At 39.3% G+C, this 25,804-nt stretch overlaps 1 protein-coding gene across 3 annotated transcripts in view; it reads right to left on the reverse strand.

Annotated features, from left to right (window-relative positions):
* The window catches only part of RAB27B (RAB27B, member RAS oncogene family), a 171,787-nt gene that overhangs the window by 15,990 nt on the left and 129,993 nt on the right, over positions 1-25,804 (reverse strand). For 2 of the 3 annotated variants that reach the window (XM_070452499.1, XM_020905866.2), the window contains 2 exons: positions 2,730-2,904; positions 937-1,022 (listed from right to left, as the gene is read on the reverse strand). In XM_070452499.1, coding sequence (XP_070308600.1) covers positions 937-1,022; positions 2,730-2,882 — 239 coding nt within the window. In that variant the 5' untranslated portion in view covers positions 2,883-2,904. Of the gene's footprint in view, positions 1-936; positions 1,023-2,729; positions 2,905-23,673; positions 23,734-25,804 lie in introns of all 3 variants that reach the window. The other variant, XM_070452500.1, reaches the window with a different exon arrangement.

Raw genomic sequence — 25,804 nt, forward strand, 5'->3', positions numbered from 1 at the left:
ACTGAAGCGACTCAGCATGCATGCAGCCTCGCAGGCATGGAAGAATAGACATTTTGTAAGAGTTCAAGAAAGAGGGAGTTTGTTTCAGCTGGGGAGTCTGGCAAAGCCCCACCATGCACGTGTAATGTGAGCCAGGCCTATTGAAAGGAGAGGCTCAGGAATGGGGGGAAGGGAATAAAACATTCCAGCTGGAGGGTGATGATGTGACCGAAATCATAGTAAAATCAGTCAAATGGTAGAGGATGCGTGGCTGTGCGTAAAGACAGAAAGAGATGAAAAATATATTAACACCCTTCCTTCAACTGACTCTTCAAGTAGCACTTGTAACAATGTTAATTTCCCACCCCAGTTCAATTAAACTCTGGATTTTTTTTTTTAATGATCACAAAGTGCAAAGACAATGCATAAGAATCTTCACAGAGATTTCTGAAAATTTGATTTTTGCAATCTGCACCAAATACAAAATTGCTAGTTATGGTTAATTCACTACAGATAATTTATTTTTATTTGTTGATATAGATGTCTTTTGAAACCAGGAGGAGAGCTGCATTTCCTTACATTTTTCAAGTTCACATACAGTAGTCGTATTGAAGTGGCACATACAATGCCATACATACAATACAATGTGGCACATACAATACTTCTCAGATGGCACTAGTGGTAAAATTCATCTGCCGATGCGGGAGACATAAGAGACGTGGGTTTTACCCCTGGGTTGGGAAAAGCCCCTGCCCGAGGAAACAGCAACCCACTCCAGTATTCCTGGCTGGAGAATCCCATGATGAGATAAGCCTGGTGGGCTACAGTCCACAGGGTCACAAAGAGTCGGATATGACTAAAGCAACTTAACACACACACACTGTACAAACACATATTCACATTAAAGTAAATTTTTCTAAGCTATTTATAGCTAGAAACAAAATAATTCACTATTACCGCTCTTGTCCTGCAGTGTCCCATAGCTGAAGATGCACCTTAAATGCTTTCCCTGTTGACCCATTTGGTCCCTGCGTGTTGTAAACCTGAAAGAATACAAATGTCATTAGTTTATGATGCTTTGATTTTGTCAGCATTCAAATTCTCTGGGTTCACTTGGCGTATTTTTTCTCAATTATTATAGTCAAAGTTCACAGTGGAGAATAAATATTTGCTTTTTTTCTCCTAGAAGTTATCACATATACTCTCACATTTAAATGTCGAGTATAAGTATGGTTTTCAACACAATTTAGGCATCCTGCAAACTTCAATTAGACACCTTCTGTCATTTCCTCAAGGAAGCAGCAAACAGTCGATTAAGGACCCAAGTTCTAGGTTCGAATATCAACTCTTCATTTTACTTCATAGAATCTTACTTTCTTATTGGCAAACTGAGACCCATAATCTCCTATTTTACAGAGCTACTGCAAACTTAAGTGAAACAACAGATTTTAAGGAATTTTTAAAACAGTAAAATATTTTACAAGTACTTGAGTATCTTCTACTGTGAATTGGGACTTTCAAAAAGACTTAGCCATGAAATGCACACAGGATTGCTCAATAAGTTTACACAGGCTCTTCCACGTCTTCCCTTTTTATCCATTCTTCAAAGGCTCTTTTTAGAAACGTTTAAATTTTATAGGTGATGGCCTTTTGAGTTCTTATTTAAACCAAGTGTAACAATTTTAATATTATCTAGCTCCCTTCCTTATGGTTTAGTGAAAATATTTTAAAGGGAAAACTTTGCAAGGACTTATCGCTAGATCAGTGGAGGCATATGGGGAGAAGGCACAGAAAAACACTGGAGGGATTGGGAGCAAATTTGCTAAGACTACAGTACTGAACTTTCGGATAAGGGACAGGACATTCTAAGAAATCATGATTGAACGTCTCCATCCTCATTTTCTTTGTTTCTTCTCCCCAATTCTTGAGGAATGAGTGAATTTATTTTTTAAGAAAGATTTTATTGGAGTACAGTTGCTTTCCAATGTTGTATTTGTTTCTAATACGACAAATAGAGCAAAGTGAATCCGTGTTCGAGGCACTGAGGGGATTTGTGACAGGAACCGGAGCCGCCGCCATCTTGGCGCCCAAGAGCGCCTTGGGAGGCAGCTACTCGGGCTCCGCTTCTGAGCCTCTGCTCCACGTCTCACGTGTCACAATATCCTTATTCCTGTCATTAGCGTCTAGCACAGCGGAAGGAAGTGGTTGTGATTCTCACTTTAACTCTCTTATCTTGAAAAATAGCATGGGTTGGTCTCACATTCTGTTCATAAGAAGCTAGTGATTGATAGCTGAGTCTACACATAAATAAAAATGTAGCAGGAACTCACAAAGCTCATGTTCCAGCAATTTGCCAGTCATTCTTTTACCTCCTTCTTAAGCATGGGGAAATGAACACTTTGTTTTTATTGAGAAACTTAGATCAGGACTTAATGGTTTTAGATAACGAATTCATGTTTGGAAAGATTCCTTAAGAATTCATAGAAAACACACTATATAAACCCATAGATAATTTATTTTAGTTGCTCTGTGTGCTTCTGGAGACAAGTGCCGCTGGATTTTTTCCTAAGCAAAATGTTATTTAGAGTTGAGACCGTAAAATATAATATTCAAATTGGATCAAAGTGACAGGTTATGAATTTCATGTGATAAAAGACAGACACCTTGCAATGCAATAAACATAGTTTCTTAATTCTTATTTTATATATAGGAGGATCAGCAACCGGTTAACAGTATGGTTAAAAACTTACCACACGTTTTTCCCGAAAGTCTATCCCTACTGTCGTGATGAACTTGGGGTTGAATTTATTGTCTGTGTATCGATAAAGAAATGTTGTCTTCCCTACCCCTGAATCTCCAAGGGCCAGGAGTTTGATCAGATAATCATAGTCCCCATCGGTCATAGTGATGGTCGTGATGATGGGCCTGTGTTAAGGGAAAAATAAGCATTTATGATGAAAATTGTTTTCTTTTGGCTTCATTCAAAACAATGTAAATTTAGCTTTCAAAGTTATGAAGTTGAAATGCCTCTATTCTGTGAAATTCTGGGTTAACCAGTTCAGAGCAGCCTCAGAACTAAGAACTCTTCCATGACTTCACTTAGTGCCTATCTTTTTACATCAGGTCAGCTGAAAGGGTTAGCTGCTCAGTCGTGTCCAGATTTTTTGTGACCCCATAGACTGCACCAGGCTCCCCTGTCCATGGGATTCTCCAGGCAAGAATGCTGGGATGGGTTGCCATTTCCTTCTCTAGGGGATCTTCCCGACCCAGGGATCGAACCCGGGTCTCCTGCATTGCAAGCAGATTCTTTACCATTTGAGCCACCAGGGAAGCTCTCGTGTCAGGTAATATAGAGCAAAAAGTGTGTGATACCCACCATGGATGGCCATTGCCAAGGCAACAGTAGAACTGAAAAGAGTTATAGCTTTTGTTTTTTTTTTTTCAAACCAGTGTCCCTTCAGATCAGGAGTATGATGCTAGGAAGACAAGTCACAGGGAACAGAAAAGTATGTCCAAGATGATGCAGGTGTGTAGAGGGAGACTGAAATTATATATAAGTAATGGAAGACAAAGACCTAGGGGGATATTGTTCATCTAATCCTGCAGGATGAACTTTGTATTATATGAATACAAAATATTCCCTTTTTAATTAAAAACACTAACAACAAAATAACAACCTTTAAAAACATTGATTTGAAATCATTTCAATAGCCATGTTTTAAAATCTTCTGTTTTGAAATACTGAGCCCTCTGTTCTTCAGTGGCAAATCTGCTGTGTTTGGCAAATCTGCTGGATATTTTCTAGGCATTTGAAAAAGAGGAAGAGCTATTCAGAGGCATAACTCTGGTTATTCTGCTCACGTTTCTCCTGAAGGAACATCCCTTGCCATTTCTCCCAGTGCCCTAAACACCTGTCTCAGTCTTAATTTCTTCCGTTGTTACAATAACTACGGGTGATAGATGCCAAGGGTTAATATTAAATACAGTGTTGACACTAAGACTACTGCCACATGCTTCTGAATTACACCATCATCCACTAAACACTTGGTGCAGTTTCTGCTCTCCAGGGTAGCAAAATTATTTGCCATTTGGTACAACTTATTTGGCTTATAGAAATGGATTTGTCATATTCTATGTAGAGAAAGGCTTATGAAGATGTCCCTGAATTAGAAACATTCTCTTCTATTAGGTGATAGGGAGGAATATTCCTCCACTTCCACAGTTCAGAAAGCACTGTATTCTTAAGGAGTTCTGAGATGATCCAAATCAAATGTCAACAACAGGCTAGTCCAATAAAATTGCTACATAATTCTAATCATTTTTCTACATGTAAGAAAATGATGCAATTTAAACAAAACTTTTAAAATTTTACATTGTCATTTTAGCACATGGTAAAACTAAAAGGTTTTAAGCCTTTGGGTAAATAACGATGGAAAAAAAAATCATGTAGTTAGCCAGCCAGAATTATTACATCATTTGGAAGATTTACAATGTTTTTACACCAGAATTTTCTAAAATTTGAACCCTACTGATGCTAAATCCTAATAAACGTATTACGGGTGGTGGATATCTATTTCTTTAATTAGTGAATGGTTTTTGAGCGCAGGTATTTTGAGAGCTGCCAATACATACTTCTGCACTAAAACTTTCCTTTTATAACATCATCCTTTCTTCACCAAGTGAGACTCTCAGGGTGGATGCTTGCTGACTACAAATGTACTCTTTTCCTTTTGTAATATCCATAGAAAGTATAATCACTGCTCAGGAAGAAGTGCCTAGCAACCATCCACAACCAGCCTTCCTCGATACAGGTATCTCCACTATTGATGTGAAATTCTTCTTAGAAAAAGTCTGCCCTGAGGGACGGTGTAGCAGCGACTAGTGCTGTGTTTGGATGGCACTAAATGTCTTCTCAGGACTTTTTGGTTGAAGATACTGCTGCTCCTAGTCTTTAAGCCAAATATGTTGCTAGAGGAGATTGATGCCAAAGTTGTATGGTTCCCCCTCCCCATTTAAGGTTTATCACCACCACCATCACTCTATCTTATTCTCTCTTCCCTTCCAAACTTGCTCGTGTGAAGCTCCTCCAAGAGTGATAAACTCTGTCATTTCACTGGTAGAATCAGATAAAATTGTTAATTCTCTTGGGAAAAAAACAGATTAAGTTAAAATATTCTAAGATAGTTAGGTAATTAAAGCAAAATTCTTCCCCAGACAACTTGATAATCAGAGGGAAGAAATTGAAGCTACTGGTTACCTAAATACAAGATAAACTTGGAGGATACTGTGGTTTCCTGGAAAAATGAAAACAGAGTCAAGAAGATAGATCAGCACATTTTAAAATCTTGCTTAAAGTCTACTATGCTTTTTGCAATATTATAGGTGACAGTGTCACAAAAGGTTAAACCTTGAGCAAATCTAGTTAAATATCTTCAATATATAGTATCAGGTCCAAAGATGAAAATTATAAAATTCTTTTACAATTATATGATTTTCTGAGTTCTAAAATACATGATTTTATTTCAATAATCTATCCTTGGCACAGCAAATATAACACTGCAAAGAAAAATAAAAGCCTTGATAAGCCTTCTTTTTTCCAAGAACTGGGGTAAAAACAAAGATCTGAGAAGGATCAAAAAGCTGACAAGTTTAGTAGCATTGTTTATTCCTGCACAATGACTGGCAGTATTTGTAATTCTATGAATCTAAGAGGGAAGAAAAAGCCAGAAGATTGTCGTGCTTCAGGAAATGGGTCTGACTCCCTCCTTACATTATCTCTGTGTCACAAACTATACCATATAAAATAACAAAATTACAAAAATTAATCACAAATTATTCTGTAATCTAGCTTTTGACATGGCATGCACACACTTAGAAGTTGAACAAAGATGCAAGAAAATACAATATAATTTTACGTGGTGGAACATGATTAGTTGATAAACGAGTCAAATAACTGTGCTTTTTAGTTCCAGCAAAACAATAGTTTTCATGGACTGCAAACATCAGAGAAGCTTTTGTGGAGGAAGATGAACTTGCATTTAACCTTACAGCACAGGGAGGAATGAGGTACGAGAGGAGATTCAGGACCATATTAATTGCCACTTACAGAATGGGACTATCACTCCTTGCCAACTACATGACCTACCATGTATTTTTGGCCTGACGCCAATCCACAGTGCATAGACTGCCTGGGGTTGCCTCCCGATCACATGCTTATTCAGAGTCAATGCCCCTAGCTAACATGGATCAGTTCTACCATAGCCCACACAGAATCTTTTCTTTAAGTGAAAGAAGGTGGAGATTTTGTGGCACTGAGCATAAATTCCACCTGAAATGAATGTAAAACTTGGCACTGTGGAAACAATTTATTCAGTGTCTTCAATAGACTATTAAAGAAACTGACACAGTAAGCTGGGTATAAGATAGCTTGCCTCCAAGTTTCTTTTAAAAATAAATTTTATGACTCATTTTTTACTGGAGTGGGTAGCCGTTCCCTTCTCCAGGGGATCTTTCCAACCCAGGGATCGAAAGCAGCTCTGCCATATTGCAGGCAGATTCTTTACCATCTGAACCACCAGGGAAGCCCTCATTTCATATATATATACATATAATTGTTTTGGATTTAGTTTGTGTGGTTTTTTTTAAGTTCTTTTGTATTTGGTTTGGTTCCTCTTTAACAATTATGTGATCTTCTGAGTCCTAAAATATATGATTTTATTTCAATAATCTATCCTTGGCACAGCAAATATAACACTGCAAAGAAAAATGAAAGCCTTGATAAGCCTGCTTTTTCCAAGAACTGGGCTAAAAAAGTAAAAAGATCTGGGAAGGATCAAAAAGCTGACAAGTTTAGCAGTATTGTTTATTCCTGCACGATGACTGACAGTATTTGCAGTTCTATGAATCTAAAAGGGAAGAAAAAGCCAGAAGATTGTCATGCTTCAGGAAATGGGTCTGACTCCTCCCTACATTATCTCTGTGTCACAAACTACACCACAAGAGCCACAAGGTCTTTGAGACACAGAAACAGCAGCGTCTTCCTCAGAGCCTCTCGTGGGACGGAGAGAGGCTGGGAGGAGTAGGGAAAAGAGTTCAACGCAGCCACGAGGCTCTGTTTAATGAAGAATCTTAAAGATGGAAATCTAAGTAATTATGTGGCCTAGCCTTTAGTTTGGGTTTCCCTGGTGGCTCAGTGGTAAAGTGCAATGCAGTGCAATGCATGAGACACAGGAGACGCAGGTTCGATTCCTGGGTCAGGAAGATGCCCTGGAGGATCCTATGGCAACCCACTCCAGTATTCTTGCCTGGAGAATCCCCATGGACAAGGGAGCCTGGCGGGCTACAGTCCACAGGGTTGCAGAGTTGGACATGACTGAAGCGACTATGCACAAGTGCACAGCCTTTGGTTTACAGATGAGAAATCATGTGCAGGGAAGTTACATAATTTATGGGGTGGCAGTTTCTAATAGAGGGAACCCCGAGACTGCTGTTCATGATTTGAAATGGATAGTGAGTTACAAAGGTAGAAAGTAGAAATATTTTCATTTTATGGGGGAGAGGAACTTTCTCTAGGAACATGATTTTCATAGTCAGACTATCTCAAATGAGGTTGCCTATATGTTCTCTCTCTCTCTCTCTTTTGACCCTCTTATGTTTCATTCTCGTTCAACATAAATTCCATTAGCTCAGGAATTCACTTTCCTTGACCACTGCTAGAACCACAGAGCCCAGTACAGTGGTTGACATGTAGGAGGACCTCAGTACCTATGTGTGTGCATGCTAAGTCACTGCAGTCGTGTCTGACTCTTCACAGCCCCATGGACTGTAGCCTGCCAGGCTCCTCTGTCCATGGAATTTCCCAGACAAAAATACTGGAGTGGGTTGCCATTTCTTTCTCCAGGGGATCTTCCCGACCCAAGGATCAAACCTGTGTCTCTTTATATCTCCTGCATTGGCAGGTGGGCTCTTCACCACTAGCGCCACCTGGGAGAGGATCAATACATATGTGTTAGTATATAAACCTATTTAAGCTTCTCAGAGCCACACCAGGGTCATGATTAACAAAATTTATCTTTGACTAGCTGGTGGAAGTGGTGTCTCTCCAAGTTCAGAACGTGGATTCTCCTTCCTTCCTCACATATAAAGTGAATATTTAGATGAAATAATGACCTTGTTAGTTTCCAGGTCTGGCTTCCTGAGCTCATTTTTCTATTTTAAGTTGCACAAGAGTATAAAAACTTCCTCAAAACAGAATATCTTTAGAGGAACAGCTTCAAATAACCTGGGAAGAGGGAAAATACAAAGGAACTATAATTTTTGAAAGTGAGGTTTGCGCTGGCAGGGAGTATATAGACTTGTCTGTTGAAGAGTTCAGAGCTCAGAGAGCATCCATTGGTCCACCTAACAACCACTGGCACGACCTATTTTGCATGATGTTTTGCATGGTTCTGCGGATAAGACTGACTTCTCTAGCAAGGAGCTTAACCAATGCTACAGATATGTGTGGATGACTACTACACAGACAGACTGATCCATACGAACTTAGCTGGTTCCATAAATAACAACTTTAAGAACATCCTGACAAGCTATGACCTTGTGATCTGAACTTACTAAATTCATAAAAACCAACTTAATATTCTTAAGGTACTTCGGAAAGCTTAAAATGGTAGACAAATAAAATATCACTGATACTGCTTTGCATTCAGTGTAGATGGTTTCAATAAAATAAAACTAGCAAGCATAAAATGGACAGCTGTTGAATATTTCTTCATTTATGTTTATTTGATGGGTTTGTGTTGGGCTTCAGTAAGAGCATTTGAGGTCTGGGACTCTCTGAGCAAGCTCTTCATTATCTGAATGATAGCCTGAAGGTGGTTCTCATTAACTGACCTTGAAATACAGCTTCCTATAACCACATGCATGTCCAGGACGTTAGAGTTAAATTATGGATGGCTGGAATACTCTAGGGACCTTCAGCCTTGTATCAGTACAACAGAAGGCATTTTCTGGAAGGAGGAAAGCTGAAGGAGAGGGGGTGTAAATTAAAAACAAACAAACATTCTCTGTAGTGTATTCTATAACATTTTGTTCTTTTAGCAAGGTTTATTAAAGATAATTTTTACTTCCATATTTCCTAAAGGCTACTTAGAATTAATGGATGTGAGCCTGTATGGAAGATTCAAACCAAATTGCAAACATAAATCAACATCGACTTAACAGAACAACTTTTACTTAAGTTGATAGGGGGTCAATGTGTCTCCTGGAGCAATCAAATCTATTTTTAAAAAGTGTGTTCATTTTGTTTCATTCTATGCTCAAGGGATATAATATAATAGAGATAAACCAAGAATTCATTGAGCTCATGCACACTGAAACTAAAGGGCAAAAATTCTAACACAGGTCAGCCTTAAATTGTTTTTTTCCTCCGTTGATATATCATTATTCTCACAAACTAAGCACACTTCTAAACCAATGAATACTTTTATTTCTCTAAAGTTCTTTTTTCTGTAAGATAACATTTTTCCCTTTAGCTTAACTTTGTGGTATCTTTTGAAACTGCATGAACTTCCCTTTTACTTTTTATGAGAACTTCAAACATATACAGAGTTTGGGAGAATAGTAGTGTACCCCCATATACTGACTGTTCAGCTTCTAACTTACCAGTACATGGCCAATTTTGTCTCATGTTTCCAAAACTCTCCCTTCACCAGATTATTCTGAAGCAAATTCCAGGGCATCATAACATTTTTTTTTTCATGAATAATTCAATATAAATCTGACGACCTCTCAACTAAACACTGACACTGTGGTTACGTACAGAGAAGACTGTCAAACATTTGGCTTTCTGCATATTCGATAGTCAGAGCCATATCCTAATACTGTTTTAGCCCGTGTTTCTTTTATAATGATCAAGGTCAAGTGTCTTTTCATATGGTTAAAGGTTATTTGTATTCCTTTTTTGTGTGAATGGAAGGCTCATATGTTTTGTTCATGTTTCAAAATGGGTTATTCCTCCTATTATTAGAAGTTCTTCATGTCTTCGGGATATTAAAACTTTGCTTTTAAGTTGCCAATACTTTCCCCCACATGTCTCTTTACTTTGCTTGTGATATTTATGCCACCCAAAAGATTTTTATTTTTGTTGTTGATGTTTGGGAGAGGAGAAATCAAATTCTGAATCACAGGAAGGTTTTCCCATCCCAAGTAATAAAGGAATTCACTCATGTGTTCTTTGGCTACTTACATGGTTTTAATTTTATATTTAAATATCTAAGTCACCTGGAATTTACCAAAGACATGTTATGAAAAGTTGATTCAAACATATTTTTATTGTTGTCCAAATACAACTTATGTACAAATTAATCTTTTCATCCCTGACTTAAGATACTGCTTTTGTCATGTAGTAAAATTTCATACACAGTTGAGTGTATTCCTAAGTTATTCTCTTCTGTTCCCATAGTCTGACAGTCTCTTCATGCAGCACCAGTTTAAATATGATTATTCATAAAATGTTTAATATCTGAAAAAGTTATCCCTTTCTCATTGTTCTTCTTTTCTTAACATATTTACAATATTAAATTTTCTTATCCACAAACATATGTCTTCCATGTGGTCAAGTCATCTATTGTGACTTTCAGGATGACTTTATGGTTTTTCTAATACAAATTTTGGATATTTTTGTTAAGTTCACAATGAACTATTTTATTTTTTCATTTGCTTTTGTAACTTGGGATTCATCTGTTAACTTCTGCCTATTATTGTTTTCTTGTTTTTATGAAGATTATTGCCTTCTTCATATTGGTTTTATTACCCAATGCTTTGCCAAAATTCCTTATTATTTTAGTGCTTCATTCAATTCATTATTTTGAATTTTCCAGATGTACAATCATATCATTGATTAGTAGGTATACCTTCCTTTCAAATTTTTATGCTTATATTTGCTTTTTCTTATTTACTTTCATTGGCTGATGCCTCTGCTATAAAGGTAAAGAACAGCAGAGATAGTGGACATCCTTGTTTCTGATTTTAGTTAGAAATTCTCTTGTATTTTTCCGTTAAGGAATAGGCCGGCTGTTTTTAACATGAGTGGATATTGAATTTGTCAATTATTCTTTCTTCGTCTATTGAGATGATCTTCTGGTTTTTCTCCTTAGCTTAATTTTATTGATATATATCCCTACAGAGCAACACTTTTACCTTTCTGAAATAATTTTCACTTGTTCAGGGTGTAATATCTTGTAATGTGCTGTTGGGTTATTTTATTGGGTTATTATTAAGGTGTAAGTTATCACTTACACTTTAATTTTTATCAGTTTTAATAAGATTTACCCTGATTTTGTAATAATCTTTGCTTTAGAGCTTTACATTGTAATCATTTCATTGAGAGGACATGAAAATTTTCCTTCTTTTTCTGTGCACTAGAGTAGTTTAAGCATTATGGAAGTTATTTGATCTTTAAATGTTTGAAAGAATTTCCATGTGAAACCATCTTGTTGGGGTGATTTGTGTGTGTTGTTTACAGAGGAGGGGGATTCAATTACTCTCTATTTCTTATCTGGTAATTGGTCCATTTAATCCTTCTCCAGTAGAATCAATTTTGCAAAGTTGCAATTTTGTAGAACATTAATCGTTTCATCTAAAAATTCAAATGTACTTTATGCAGTTGTACAAACTACTCTCATATGATTTTTAAAATACTCTGTTTTGATAGTCATTTTTCCACCTGACATTTCTAATTCTGTATAATTGCATTTATTTGTGAAAGGCTTTAGAAAATCAGTGAATGTACCAGTCTTATTGCCTTGAGTTTATTTTAACTTTCATATTATAACCCATTGTGCAGTAATCTTGTTTTCTACTATCATTAAATTTCTCTTAGAATGTCCTACTCTAACCCTGCTCTTTCTTTTCAACTCAAATCATATCCACACTTTCCTTGTTCATGAGTTAGTACACTTCAATTTTTTTCTGGCTTCTTTGTGCCCATAAGGAGCAAAGAACTCTGTGGTCAAAGATCTAGTAGACCTTGAAATTCTGGACTTGAAACAGCTAAAACCCAAATTTGCTCAATGAGTATTCTTAAAACGCTGCGGCTTGCCAATAATTCTCACAATCAGGGTCAGGATACAGCTGCTTCCTGGTCTAAGACATTTTTACCTGAATTGAAAGAGCTTTTAAATCATTCTGTTTGCTAATATCGATCCATTTAGATCAATGCTTTTTGTGTGTTTCCCTAACATTGGATCATTACAGATCAGCTGGAGCCTGTCAAACACAAAGCTATTTTGTTCCCAGTTGTAGCATCATACTGACATATGTTCTAAATGGAATATTTCTGAAAAGGACATGAGAACAATGGCCTAGCATTATTCCTGGGGCTCGCATGTACCCCTGAGTAGAAAGCAAACCCCTTACCGATGTGTGGTTAAAAACACCGTTTAGTAGACATGACTCAAATCTCAGGGTAGTTAAAGCAATTCAGGCTTTTGGCTTTAAATGGTCAACAGGAATAAAACAGTACTTTACAAAGCTGCTGTTTCAGATGCTGAGAAACCTCTGAAAGTTGTACTTACATTTTTAAATGCTGATAAACTGAAATCCCCCTTAAAAAAGAGAACTTCACAGCCTTCTTGGAAACTTAAATGTTGGCGGTTCCAAAGTGTGTGCAGGGTCATGCTGAGGGCACAGGCCTTGAAGCTCACGGATGTTGTCACTGACCTGTCACCTCACCTTGTTGGCACAGGAAAGAACTGGGCTACAGTTTCTCTAGCTCTCATAAGATCTCCTCATTCAGCTTCTTGAAATCCTAGACTGAGTGTGTGTGCCGCTTCACAGAGAAGGCGCAGCCCCTTCAGCAGGTCATCTGCATCTCTGAGTTTAGAGGTGGCGAGAGACACAGGCACGCTCCAGGCGTCCTTCTGGATTCCTTGTGGCTTTCCCCGTTTGACCTTGCTCTGACTTCATGTCCATCTTTCTTTCCTGACCCTGCTTCTGATGACTTCAGGTACAGCACAACACAGAAAAGCAATAGGCTTACACAGACTTCCCAACCAACTCCCACAACTGTGTAAAATCCAAGCTGATTAATAAAGCTCACGTTCTGTATCCCTTACAGTGATTCTACTTTTTTGAATGAAAACATTCAAATGCTGTCATGCTAGAGAAGACTCCTGAGAGTCCCTTGGACTGCAAGGAGATCAAATCAGTCAATCCCAAAGGAAATCAGTCCTGAATATTCATTGGAAGAACTGATGCTGATGCTGAAACTCCAATACTTTGGCTACCTGAGGCAAAGAGCTGACTCACTGGGAAAGACCCTGATGCTGAGAAAAACTGAGGGTGGGAGGAGAAGGGAGAGACAGAGGATGAGATGGTTGGATGGCATCACCGACTCAATGCACATGAGTCTCAGCAAACACCGGGAGATAGTGAAGCACAGGGAAGCCTGGCGTGCTGCAGTCCGTGGGGTCACAAAGAGTCGGACATGACTGAGTGACCGAACAACCACAACAATTCAAATGCTTGAATGTTGAGAGGCTCACTTCAGGTATATGCCTTTTTGTGAGGTTTAGGAAATTGAATAATTGACACACTTATAGCTAAGGCAGTATCATGGAAAGTAAACCTATTTTATCTTGGATCTCCTTTATATGCTGTGCTAAGTTGCTCAGTCATGTCTGAATCTTTGAGACCCCATGGACTATAGCCCACCAGGCTCCTCTGTCCATGGGATTCTGCATGCAAGAACACTGGAGTGGGTTGCCATGCCCTCCTCCAGGGGATCTTCCCGACCCAGGGATCGAACCTAGGTCTCCTGCATTGCAGGCAGATTCTTTACACTCTAAGCCTCCAGGGAAGCACTATATAACTTACTACAAACTCATAAATTCTAATTTTGAAAGACAGCCATGTAATTCCCACATTAAGGATTGCTTGGATGTCCTGATAAGCAGCTAAGAGGGTCTCTCAGTGAACTATCCAGTAGCTGAAATGTCTGTTGTTTATTCCATTGCAGTATTTCTGTATCTACTGCAAGTTAGTTTTAAGCCTTATGGTTCTGGCCATTTCCCTCCAAAAATTTACACATGTGAGCTAATGTAGACATTAGCCTTCACCTCAACATTGATGATTTAAAGGAAGAAGTTGACTTCTAGCCCAATTTTCAATATATTAAGCCAATGGGAGAATAATTCTTCTATGGCTTGGAATAAGAGCTTCTGTAGATATTATTCTTGAGTTTAAGACTTCATGAAATTCAGAAATAGTAATGAGAAACTTCACAGGTAGTTCTCTACAATGTTACAATGTAGGATTTTATGATTGCTTCTCCAGATAGATAAGAATGACACTTGGTCAATTCTAATGGATTTTACCAATTAACAGAATTTTCATATAAACATGATAATTTTTACCAAAGAAAGCGATTTGTGACTATGAATAGAAACATGCCACACGCAGGACAACTGCTGCAAATATAACAAAAATATCAAATAAAAAAAGGAATACTTGAGATAATTCAAATGATAATGTCTAACAAGAGTTATATAACCTCCTTACATACCAGGCATTTTACTAAGAACTAAGTACTAAGGTTTAACACATTTAGCTTTTAACATAACTCAATTTAACACTACAGATTCAACTCAGTCTCTACCAAAATCTAGCTGCCTTTTGGCAGAAAATACAAACTGACCCTAAAATTTATACATAAATGCAAAAGTCGTAGAACAGCCAAAATAATCTAGACCAAAGGGGAAAATGTTGGAAGATTCATACTTCCCAATTTCAAAACTTACTACAAAAGTATAGTAAATAATATAATGTGGCACTGGTCTCAGAGTAGCCATATAGATCAATGGAATAGAATTGAGAGTCTAGAAATAAACTTTTACACTTATGGTCATTTGTGGTAAGAAGGCCAAGACAATTCAATGGGGAAAGAATAGTTTTATTTCAACAAATGGTGCCACGGCAACTAGTCAGTCACATTCAAAATAATGAATCTGCAGTGCTGCCTTATACCATACCCAAAAATTAACAGAAAATGGATCACAGCCCTATATGTAAGACCTAAAATTGTGAAATGCTTAAAAGAAAACATAGGAGTACTTATTCACAACCTTAAACTAGACAGTGGTTTCTTGGATGTAACACCAAAAGTACCAGTAACAAAAAATAGATAAATGAATCTTAGCACAATTGCAAATTTTTTCTTCAAGAGACACCATGGGACAAATTAACATACAACTCCCAGACTGGGCAAAAATAGTAGCAAATCATATTTCTGATAAGGAATTTTAATCCAAACTATAATAAAAAGACAACCCAATTTAAAAATGGACAAAGGATTTGAATAGAGATATTTCTCCAAATATTATATACACATGGCCAATAAGCACATGAAAAGATGCTAAGATAGCATTTGTTTCCCTGGGGAAGGGAATGGCAACTCACTTCAGTCTGCTTGCCTGGAGAATTTCATGGACAGAGGACCCTAGTGGGCTACAGTCCATGGGGTCACAATGTGTCAGACGCAACTGAGTGAATAACACTAGCATTAGTTACTAGAAAAGCACAAGTCAAAAACACAATCAAATGCCACTTCCCACCCACTAGGATGGCTATCATAAAAACAGGGACAGCATCAAGTGCTGGTGGAGATGTGGAGAAATGGGGCGCTCCCATATCACTGGTGAGCATATGAAACAGTGCAGCCACCCTGGAAAGCAGTCTGGCACTTTCTCAAACAGTTAAACATACAGTGATCCTCAGACCCATCAACTCCACTCCTAGGTCTATATTCAAAAGAAATGAAAACATACGTCCACACAAAAAAGTTGAAACCAACCCAAATGTCCATCTAAGATGAATGTATACACAAAATGTGGCCTACCCACACAATGAGTTATTACTCAGCCACAGAAGGAAGTACCAAGGCATGTGACCATGCGGATGGACCTTGAAAACATCATTCTAAGTGAAAGGAGCCAGGAACAAAACGCTACCTATTTGATGGTTTTATTTGTATGAAGTGTCCATAACAGGGCAAACTCATAGAGAAGGAACACAAAGTAGCGTGTGCCAGGGGATGCGGAGAAGAATGGGGAAATTATTGCTGATGGGTATAAGGATGTGGGGGACAAAAGATGAAAATTCTGGATTTAGATATGAGTGGTGACACCTCTTCTTGAATATATAAAAGTTTATTTAAAAATATATAAAAAACTCTAAAAGGGGAGACTTTTGGGTGTGTGAATTATATCGCAATAAAGCTATTGTTTAAAAAAACCCAACAGTGTAAGACTACCATGTTTTATATTAAAAACTGTTGGTTGGGCCTATTCCAGTACCACCATTTAGGTAATAATTGATATTTGTTTACAATGAAGCCACTTCCTAGCAAATGTCCTGTGTATTCAGACAGTAACACCCTCCTAAAGCCTACGGAAAAGGGCCTGTAGAATATCCTCCAGGAATTATATTCCTGAGACCCTGCGATCCTTTTCAGCAACCCACTTTAGTATAGAAAAACCCAATGGTCAGGAAAGCAGTCAGTTTATCTAATCTGATCCTGTTAGAGTTGACAGCAATTTCCTCTTGGTGATTGTCATCAACAAAGCTTAGCACGGAGCTAGTAAATTCCTTCCCTGGCTGAAACCCATTGTCACAATGCCCTTAATATGGTTTCTGAGCTGTGTGTACATTTGTTCCCTTAAATATTCTAAATTTTGCTTCCCTGAAAATTTTCAGCCCCAAATCATTACTTTACTCATGCTAAACACTACATCACTGAGATATTGCATAAATATTTAGATCAAATAAATTAAGCTTCAAGACCTTTTTGCAAGATTTAATATTTGGCCTAAAAACCTTTTCTATTTATCTCCATAAATGGACTATATGACTTACTTCTTTAAGGAAGTCATACTTTGTTTTTTTTTTTCTTAAGGCTCTCCTAGATTCTTTTAGACAGGACTTCAGCCAGGAAGCAAGAAAAAGAAGAGTAAATCCCTGAAATTCTGCAAAGCCTTACATGGAAAGCCTTACATGGAAAGAATCTTTGACATATTACATCTCTTCCAGGCTGGAAAATCTTGTGATGCAATAAATCAGATTAGGAAGTATACACAAAGAGGCCAATGCTTTCCCTGAGATCTATCAGCAAGACCGGAAAATAGGTTTTTCCAACTTAGTGGTTCTCAAACTTGGCTGCTTTTAAAATTTCCTTTTGCCTGGGCCACAGCCCAAACCACGTGAATCTGAATCCTGATGCTGAGACAAGTGTTAGTATTTTTTGATGCTCTCCAAATGGTTCCAATATGCAGCCTCCTTTGAGACCCACTGCTTTACCTCCTAGCCCAGAGACTCCCCACAGCCAGTGAACGACTCCTAATCTGGAAGTAATCTCAGCCTCATCCTACAGTGAACAGAAGAGTGGACCGCTTTCATAAAGACCTCTTTTCCTACGACAGTGACTGGGTAGCAAGATGGTCCTTTCCTACTATAGGTCTCTGCTTCAATGGGCCAGCCAGCACCTGTCACAGAACTGATTCCTTCCCTGAGCATAACAAGGACATGTCATCCTCTATGTCCGAGGTCAATATCTCTCTTTTCTTTGTAGAGTTATGTGATACACAAAAGTACATTAAGTATACATAGGTAAATTAAAGTTTCTACTGTTAAACCATGTCTTCATATTAAAAAAAGACACAGTTTCCAGTTAAGAGATGTTTGTTGAATAAGATGTATTACTAAGTTTCCCGTGGAGAAGGAAATGGCAGCCCACTCCAGTACTCTTGCCTGGAAAATTCCATGGATGGAGGGCCTAGTACACTACACTACAGTCCATGGGGTCGCAAAGAGCTGGACACGACCGAGCAACTTCACTTTCTTTCTCTCTAGAGTTCCTTTTGGAGAGGGAAATGGCACCTCACTCCAGTGTTCTTGCCTGGAGAGTCCCATGGATGGAGGGGCCTGGTGGGCTTCGGTCTATGGGGTTGCAGAGAGTCGGACACGACTGAGCGACTAACACACACACGCACAGATTCCAGACTTTGGCCTAATAGTCTTGCAAATTGGGTTCGTTTTCCAGCTGGTTGTGCTTTGAGAAAGTCATGCCAAATCGCTACTGCTTTGCGTCATTATCTGAGAAAGGACACACTAATCAAAATATCTGCCCACAAAGGCTTCCTCTCTGACATGTGAGGAAGCCAAGTCAGATAGCATCTAGGAGCTATCTGGCAGATATCTATGGAAATAAAATGAGGGCCATGTTACCACAATTTTCTCCCTTAAACACAATTCTAGATAACTCCCAGAGCCCTACGATTCCGAGAATAAGAAAGATTAAAGAGTCCAATTCTTCTTTATGGGAAAAAATGTTGCCTGGTCATTATTGGTGTTTATCTTTCTGACTTACTTCACTTTGTATAATGGGCTCCAGTTTCATCCATCTCATTAGAACTGATTCAAATGAATTCTTTTTAATGGCTGAGTAATATTACATTGTGTATATGTACCACAAGATGGATTTTATTAGCTTGATAAATGTGGGAAAAGAGATTATATCTACAAAGAATGAAGTGGTCCACATGCATGCTCAGATGCTTCAGTTGTGTCCGACTCTCTGTGACCCCATGGACTGTAGCCCGCCAGGCTCCTTTGTCTGTGGGATTCTCCAGGCAAGAATACTGGAGTGGATTGCCATGACCTGCCACAGGAGATCTTCCCGACCCAGGGATCGAACCTGTATCTCCTGTATCTGCTACATTGCAGGAGGATTCTTTACCCATTGAGCCACCCGGGAAGCCTGTGGTCCACAGAAAGTGCTCATTGGTCTCACGAGGGCACTTTCCACATTATGTAGATGCTTATGCTAACTAGAATGTCTAAACTGGAATTTTATTTCTGCAATAGATATGATTTGAGGCCGAACAGAAAATTTCAAAAAGGCTATTTCACGTGGCTCTTAACCCTTATGTGGTTAGGGAGAAAAATCGACAAATATTCAGTCCCTTTCTCTGATAACTTAAATGAAATGAGGTCTACATTGGAAAATCTCAGGCTCTAACTCTGACAGGTGTTGAGAGGAGAGAGGAAAAACTCGTGAAGAGGGATATGCAAGTGGCAGCAGACATAACTGGGAGGGCTTCCTAGAGGAGGTGGGCTGAGAGCTGGAGTTTGATGGGGAAAGGAGAGAGAGAAGGACTGGGATGAGGACATTCACTGGTCTTGGAGGCAGCACGTGTGCCCTGGGGCACTGGCTGCAGGAGACTTAGCTTTGGCTTTCCCTGGCGACTCAGACAGTAAAGAATCCGCCTGCAATGCAGGAGACCTGGATTCGATCCCTGGGTTTGGAAGATTCCCTGGAGGAGGACATGGCAATCCACTCCAGTTTTCTTGGCCCGGAGAATCCCCACGGACAGAGGAGCCTGACGGGCAATTCCATGGGGTCGCAAAGGGTCGGACACGACTGATGGACTTAGCATGGGAGCAGAAGCAGCTTTCTGGGGCCCTTGGCTGATGTGGTTGGAGCGGAAGGATCCAGTGCTGACTGTAAGTGGTGTAATAGAACAGGTTGCAGTTCACAGCCCTTGTTTGCAAGTTCAGTGATAGCCATATACCAGTGACTCAGTGGTAAAGAATCTGCCTGCCAATGTAAGAGATGTGGGTTTGATCCCTGGGTCAGGAAGATCCCCTAGAGAAGGAATGGCAATCCATTCTAGTATTCTTACCTGGAAAATCCCATGGACAGAGGAACCTGGTGGGCTACAGTCCATGGGGACACAAAGAGGCAGACACCACTTAGCGACTAACCAACAACAATAACAACAACTAAAACGATGTGGCCACAGGCAAATTATTTAACTCTTTATTCCTAGGACCTTTATCTGAAGTTATAAATAGGTAAAAATACCTGACTCAATGCATTCAGTCAGGAGGAATTCCCCTTTATTCTAGACTTGCCAAGAAACAGAACAATAAAAAAGTGTTTTGATCAATGGCACAAGGTAACAAAAACACACAATGAATCATCAGCTGACATGGATCACTTTATAGTCTAACATGCAGTCACCAAATTTCTCAGAACAAAGGTAGTATAGAAATCCCAAGGAGAAGGCATGGCTATATTTTTAAAAGCCAGGTCTTACTGCTCCTTAACAAAGCACTAGATTAATTCAGCCACATTATCCCTGCTGGAGCTCTGATAAAATATACAATATGTCAACAGTGACTAATTACAACATTAATGAGTCTATTGTTTACTTCCTGGCAGTAACCTAATCAACCAACCAACCACATCTTAACCTCACCTAGCATTTTCCAATATCAAACATTTATAATTTGTCTTAGACAACTTTCATATCCAGCTGCTACTGACACGAAAAGAAAAGTCATCATCAGCACAAGGACACCGATACCTAATATCCCACCTTTTCCTGCTGCTTGGTGTCTTTGATTGGTTTAAATCAGACATTAAAAAAATTATATTGAAGTAGAGCTGCTTTACAAGGTTTTGTTAGTTTCGATATACAGCAAAGCGAATCAGCTACACAATAAAGATATCCCCTCTTTTTTAGATTTTCTTCTCATTTAGGTCACCGCAGGTCACTAAGTAGGGTTTCCTGTGCTATACAGCAGGTCCTCATCCGCTACCTATTTTATTTTATTTTTTCATTTATTTTTATTAGTTGGAGGCTAATTACTTTACAATATTGTAGTGGTTTTGGTCATACATTGACATGAATCAGCCATGGATTTACATGTGTTCCCCATCCCGATCCCCCCTCCCACCTCCCTCTCCACCCGATCCCTCTGGGTCTTCCCAGTGCACCAGGCCCGAGCACTTGTCTCATGCATCCAACCTGGGCTGGTGATCTGTTTCACCCCAGATAATATACATGTTTTGATGCTGTTCTCTTGAAACATCTCACCCTCGCCTTCTCCCACAGAGTCCACAAGTCTGTTCTATACATCTGTGTCTCTTTCTCTGTTTTGCATATAGGGTTATTGTTACCATCTTTCTAAATTCCATATATATGCGTTAGTATACTGTAATGGTCTTTATCTTTCTGGCTTACTTCACTCTGTATAATGGGCTCCAGTTTCATCCATCTCATTAGAACTGATTCAAATGAATTCTTTTTAATGGCTGAGTAATATTCCATGATGTATATGTACCACAGCTTCCTTATCCACTCGTCTGCTGATGGGCATCTAGGTTGCTTCCATGTCCTGGCTATTATAAACAGTGCTGAGATGAACACTGGGGTGCACGTGTCTCTTTCAGATCTGGTTTCCTTGGTGTGTATGCTCAGAAGTGGGATTGCTGGGTCATATGGCAGTTCTATTTCCAGTTTTTTAAGGAATCTCCACACTGTTATCCATAGCGGCTATACTAGTTTGCATTCCCACCAACAGTGTAAGAGGGTTCCCTTTTCTCCACACCCTCTCCAGCATTTATTGCTTGTAGACTTTTGGATAGCAGCCATCCTGACTGGCGTGTAATGGTACCTCATTGTGGTTTTGATTTGCATTTCTCTGATAATGCTATCTATTTTATATTAATACATAGTAGTGTATGGGCTCCCTAGGTGGCTCAGTGGGTAAGGAATGGGCTCCCTAGGTGGCTCAGTGGGTAAGGAATCTGCCTGCAATGCAGAAGACAAAGGAGCCGCAGGTTCGATCCCTGGGTGGGAAAGAATCCCATGGACAGAGGAGCCTGGCGGGCCACAGTCCACAGGGTCACAAAGAGTCAGACATGACTGAAGCAACTTAGCATACACACATTTTTGGACAAAAGGACAGTTATCATAATTCACCATGGTAAGTCAAAACACTGAACGATAAATGCTAGCATTTTAGGGCTAAAAATCATAATAAGCTAACTGACATGCAGAATACATTTGCTGTATCCGATACTGTCTAGTTTATAGAAGGTCTGTGCCTTGAAGAAATTCTTGGAAATCAATTTCTGCAACATCAAAGAATGTTCTCCCTATATCATTTCCATCAAGTTTTTAAAAAGGAAAATTCAAATATATTTCTTTCACTCTCTTGCTTCTTACGGTTCCAGTAACTTTGACCATATAGTTAAACTAAAGGTTTTCCTGTTGAAATTCAAGCCCATTTGGTATATTTTATTATTACAATAAGAGGCAAAATTATGAAAGTTAAAAGCTTGCATATTAAATTCCAGGAGTATAACTTTTAGTTACCCAGAATAACAAAAGACAGAAGTCTGACATTTGCTCTTTCTAAACATTTCTGTTGAATATGCTAAAGTGAATATACACACCATCGTGTGTGACTATTTGTCAAAGTGTTAGTCGTGTCTGACTCTATGTGACCCCATGGATGGTAGCCCTCCAGGCTCCTCTGTCCATGGGATTCTCCAGGTAAGAATAACGGAGTGGGTTGCCATTCTCTTCTCCAGGGGATCTTCCTGACCCAGGGATCGAACAGGGGTCTTCTGCACTACAGACGGATTCTTCACTGTCTGAGCCACCAGGGAAGCCCCTAGTCACAGGGAAGTGTCTATCCGGGGGTTTATATTCTAGAAAAAAGTTCGCTCTGCTCTTCTCTGATAATGTTACTCAGCAGCCAATTTTCTAGCTCGTGTTTACATAATGACAAACAAGAGACTAACACTAAGTTCGTCGCCTTTCCCCTAGTGAAGCAAATGATAACATATACCTTGAAATCTTTCAGCATCATCTGAAAGAGTTGAATTTCCCTAGAATCTTAAACAGAAATAGTTTTATAAATCCAAGTACAGGAAATGTGTCACCGTTGAATGATCACGAAAGTCAGCAAATGATACACTATCTCATGGTAGATAGAATTACATTCTCTTAAGCAACATAAATGTGTAGGATAAAATATGGGGAATGAGTATAAGAATGCAAGCTGGAATATATGCACATAGACACATGCACAAATGCACACACACACAAAAGAACATATATACGCAGTTTCACCAAGCATAGAAAGAAGATCATTAGGTCTGTGTATACACTCCCTAAAAGCCAGTCTTCTACTAATATTCAACTTGATCTAGTTGGAAGATATGTCTGCTTTGAATGTCTATGAAATAAGCCAGAAATATTTATGATCTAAAATATAAATCTTGGACTTCCCTGGTGGTCCAGTGGTTAAGAATCCGCCTTCTAATGCAGGGGATGCAGGTTCGATCCCTGGTTGGGGAACTAAGAGCCCACATGCCATAACCACAGAGCATGTGTGTGCTCTCGAGTTCGTGTGTCACAACTACTGAAGTCTGCATGCCACAATGAAGACCCAGAGCAGTCAAATCTTTTTAAAAATACAAATTTGATAAAATAACCAAAGTTGAATTTTTTCTGTGCCTGTAATGCAAAGTAGGAGACTGAGATAGTCATTTGTGCTGAGAATTTGGCAAAATTTATACAACCAATGAAGGAGACATAAGAGACACAGATTCAATCCCTAGGTCAGGAAGAGCCCCTGGAGGAGGGCAAGGAAACCCACTCCAGTATTCTGGCCTGGAGAATCCCATGGACAGAGGAGCCTGGCGGGCTATAAGCCATAGGGTCGCACAGAGTCAGACACAACTGAAATAACTTAGCATGCATGCACACATACAACATGCAAAAGCATCTCTACCTGTAAAAAGTGGCATGCAGTCTTATGGACATGACTCCTAGTTTTCTTTACCTGGGAGAAAGGTGGTACTTCTTTCCTGGAGGGACAGAAGAGGACCAAGGAGGGGGGTCCCTGTCAAAGGAGCAAGTGGAATGTTAGGGCACTGCTTACCATCAGCCTTGTTAAATGAACCCTGACAGATTGCCCAGGTGGAGGCCTTCCAAGGTTGGGCATTAAAAATGGCACAGGACGCTTCAAAGAGAAGATCGAAAAGTTGCCTGGGGATGCTTAGACTCTCTGTAGCCTCTCTGATTCCTGCCTTTGATAAAAACTAGTGCAGCAAACACATTTACAGAAAGTTTGTATGTAGGACACTCACCCCAGGAGAGAGGAAGAGATGAAGGAAGAAAATGGGAGTATGTGTGAGATGGTTTAGAAACATGGAAAGAGCAGCAACAATGAAGGACTGTGTAAAAAAATTGAAAAAAGGAGTGTGTTTTATTAATAGAATCAAAATTAGACTGTGCGATATACTTGTAACGCAGCAACATTTATAAGGATAGGATGCTAATTTCTCCCACATTCCCTTATTTACCCATTCACTCACTCAACAAACACGTACTGGACACCTACTATGTGCTGGGTACTTTGGGTGTTTGTTAGTGGGGATTAAATGAAGTGACCTAACAGGTTCTGCTCCTCTCATCCTCCCAGAACAACTATAAAAGCCACAAGCAACCACATATCCTGGAGGCTCAGCCAGGCCCAGTCTCCCCCTTCTATTCTATTAATAGCCTCCCCTTTCACTGTCAGAAGGATATTAATCTGCACGAACTGTATGCTCACTGAAATTAATAAGAGCTTCCTAACTTGTCTTCAGGTCTCCAATTTTGCCTTTCCCCCATCCATCCTCCACAGAACAGGCAGAGCTATCTTTTAAACGTGTACGTCAGACCATGCCTCTCTTCTGCTTAACATTTTCCAATGGCATTCCATCAAACTGAACATAAAACCCAAAGTTCTTCTTTTACCTTACAAAGTGCCGTATGACCTTCCTCTGACCCTCCTCTGCCAACTCTCTTTTCCTGAAGGAGCCAACTTTCATCCTGTCTCAGGACTTTGGCACTGATGGTCTCCACTGCTGCCTTCTTTTTTTTTTTGCACTGTGAAGCATGTGTGATCTTAGTTCTCTGATTGGGGATCAAACCCCCACTCCTTGCAATAGAAGCGTGGAGTCTTAACCACTGGACTGCTGGGGAACTTTCCTGTTCTGCCGGTTTTCACAAGCTGTCTCCTTATTATCATTCAGTTCTCAGTTTAAATGTTTCTTCATCAGAGAGATCTTGGAGGGCACCCAAATGTAAAGAAGGCTCCCATTCACTCTCCATGAAAGGTGAAAATGTTAGTCGCTCAGTCATGTCCAACTCTTTGCAACTCCAAGGACCGTAGTCCGCCAGGCTCCTCTGTCCATGGGATTCTCCAGGCAAGAGTACTGGAGTGTGTGGCCATTCCCTTCTCCAGGGGATCTTCCTGACCTAGGGACTGAACCCAGGTCTCCTGCATTGTGGGCAGATTCTTTACTGTCTGAGTCTTCAGGGAAGCCCTGGGTATCACCCTACTTTAATTTGTTGACTAGCCCTTCTGCCCCACTGGTATCTGTCTTCCTGTCACTCATTATTTCCTGTAGAATGCAAGCTCTTAATGGAGTGACACATTGCATTGGATATCCACTATTGAGGATATATGCTAAAAGTAACCTGTACTTCAAATAAGAGCAAGATCATGTTTTAAATGTATGAAAAGGGCTAGTATTTCAGGGAAATTCAAGAAAGCATTCTCACCATAGCATACAAATAATGCACATTATATGTAAACTGAAGAATGAAGTTGCTACTGAGCCACTGTTTTTACTCTGGACTTGATTCTTGGAAAGAGAATAAATTTAATTTCTCAGTTAGGGATTAGACTCTGGAGGCAGGTCGGCTTGTGGACAAATTTTAGCTACCCTAAACTCTCAGAACTTGTATTACAGGCATCTTACAGGGGATTAGGAAACTTTTTACTTAATTTATCCATTTTATATTTCAACCGCCACATATTTTTAAAATAAAGGTTATAGTTGATCTTCCCTGTGTGATACAATGCACGTTGTATCTTGTGTGTCCCCATATCTTTTTTTCCCATAGTTGTTCAGTAAAAGTGG

The sequence above is a fragment of the Odocoileus virginianus genome, chromosome 22 (assembly GCF_023699985.2).
Source record: "Odocoileus virginianus isolate 20LAN1187 ecotype Illinois chromosome 22, Ovbor_1.2, whole genome shotgun sequence".
NCBI lineage: Eukaryota > Metazoa > Chordata > Mammalia > Artiodactyla > Cervidae > Odocoileus > Odocoileus virginianus.